At 35.9% G+C, this 750-nt stretch overlaps 1 protein-coding gene across 1 annotated transcript in view; it reads right to left on the reverse strand.

The window, feature by feature from the left end:
* The window catches only part of LOC119590687 (protein lin-52 homolog), a 23,592-nt gene that overhangs the window by 18,578 nt on the left and 4,264 nt on the right, over positions 1-750 (reverse strand). The window contains exon 2 of the mRNA XM_037939374.1: positions 399-467. Coding sequence (XP_037795302.1) covers positions 399-467 — 69 coding nt within the window. The remainder of the gene's footprint in view (positions 1-398; positions 468-750) is intronic.

Here is a 750-nt window from a genome sequence, read left to right on the forward strand (position 1 = left end):
GAAAGACAGACTGAAAGCACTCACGGTACAAGAGATTGTAGTCCTGCTCTTCAAGGTCGGAGATTCTCTGGGTTTGGGCTCAGCTGGGGCGACACGAGAGGCGCAAAGTCATACACTCCTGGAACTGAAATGGTTTTGCACATTTACTATGAAAGAAAAAGATCATGGCTTGCTTTTCGAATCCTCAATTTTCAGACCATGAATAAATATGGAAAACCTTTTTTTCTACGTAAAATAGAATAACATACATAAATACAACATATCAGAAATGCAATACAAACCATGCTATAAGATTCCATAAAAAGCTTGTGTATCATGATATCAAACAATAACAAGTTATTTTTATCCATTCCCTACTCAAGTGATAATTAACAAAGAGGCATCCACATGTTCCTTACTCTGCTCTGGCCAAAGATCTGGGCTGGAACGGTCCAGTTTCTCCATGCTCAGCAAAGACGGCTCCATCTCTGCCGATTGTAAAAGTCATTAGTCACATGTGATCATCAATCACTCCCATACAATATGGCAAAAAAGGCACTGGACAGACATAACACATTTTCTCAGTCATAAATATGTTGATGAAAAGCTTTATAACTCTAAGATAAGTATGATATGAGGAGGACCTAGTGGTTGATGACTTCCATGATTCCTTGTATGTATTTTTATAAAAATATAATTTGATTTCAAGTAATTACTCATAATCCTTTCTAAAAATATAATATTAAAATATAAATCATGAATGTTTTGGGG

The sequence above is a fragment of the Penaeus monodon genome, chromosome 27 (assembly GCF_015228065.2).
Source record: "Penaeus monodon isolate SGIC_2016 chromosome 27, NSTDA_Pmon_1, whole genome shotgun sequence".
Classification (NCBI taxonomy): domain Eukaryota; kingdom Metazoa; phylum Arthropoda; class Malacostraca; order Decapoda; family Penaeidae; genus Penaeus; species Penaeus monodon.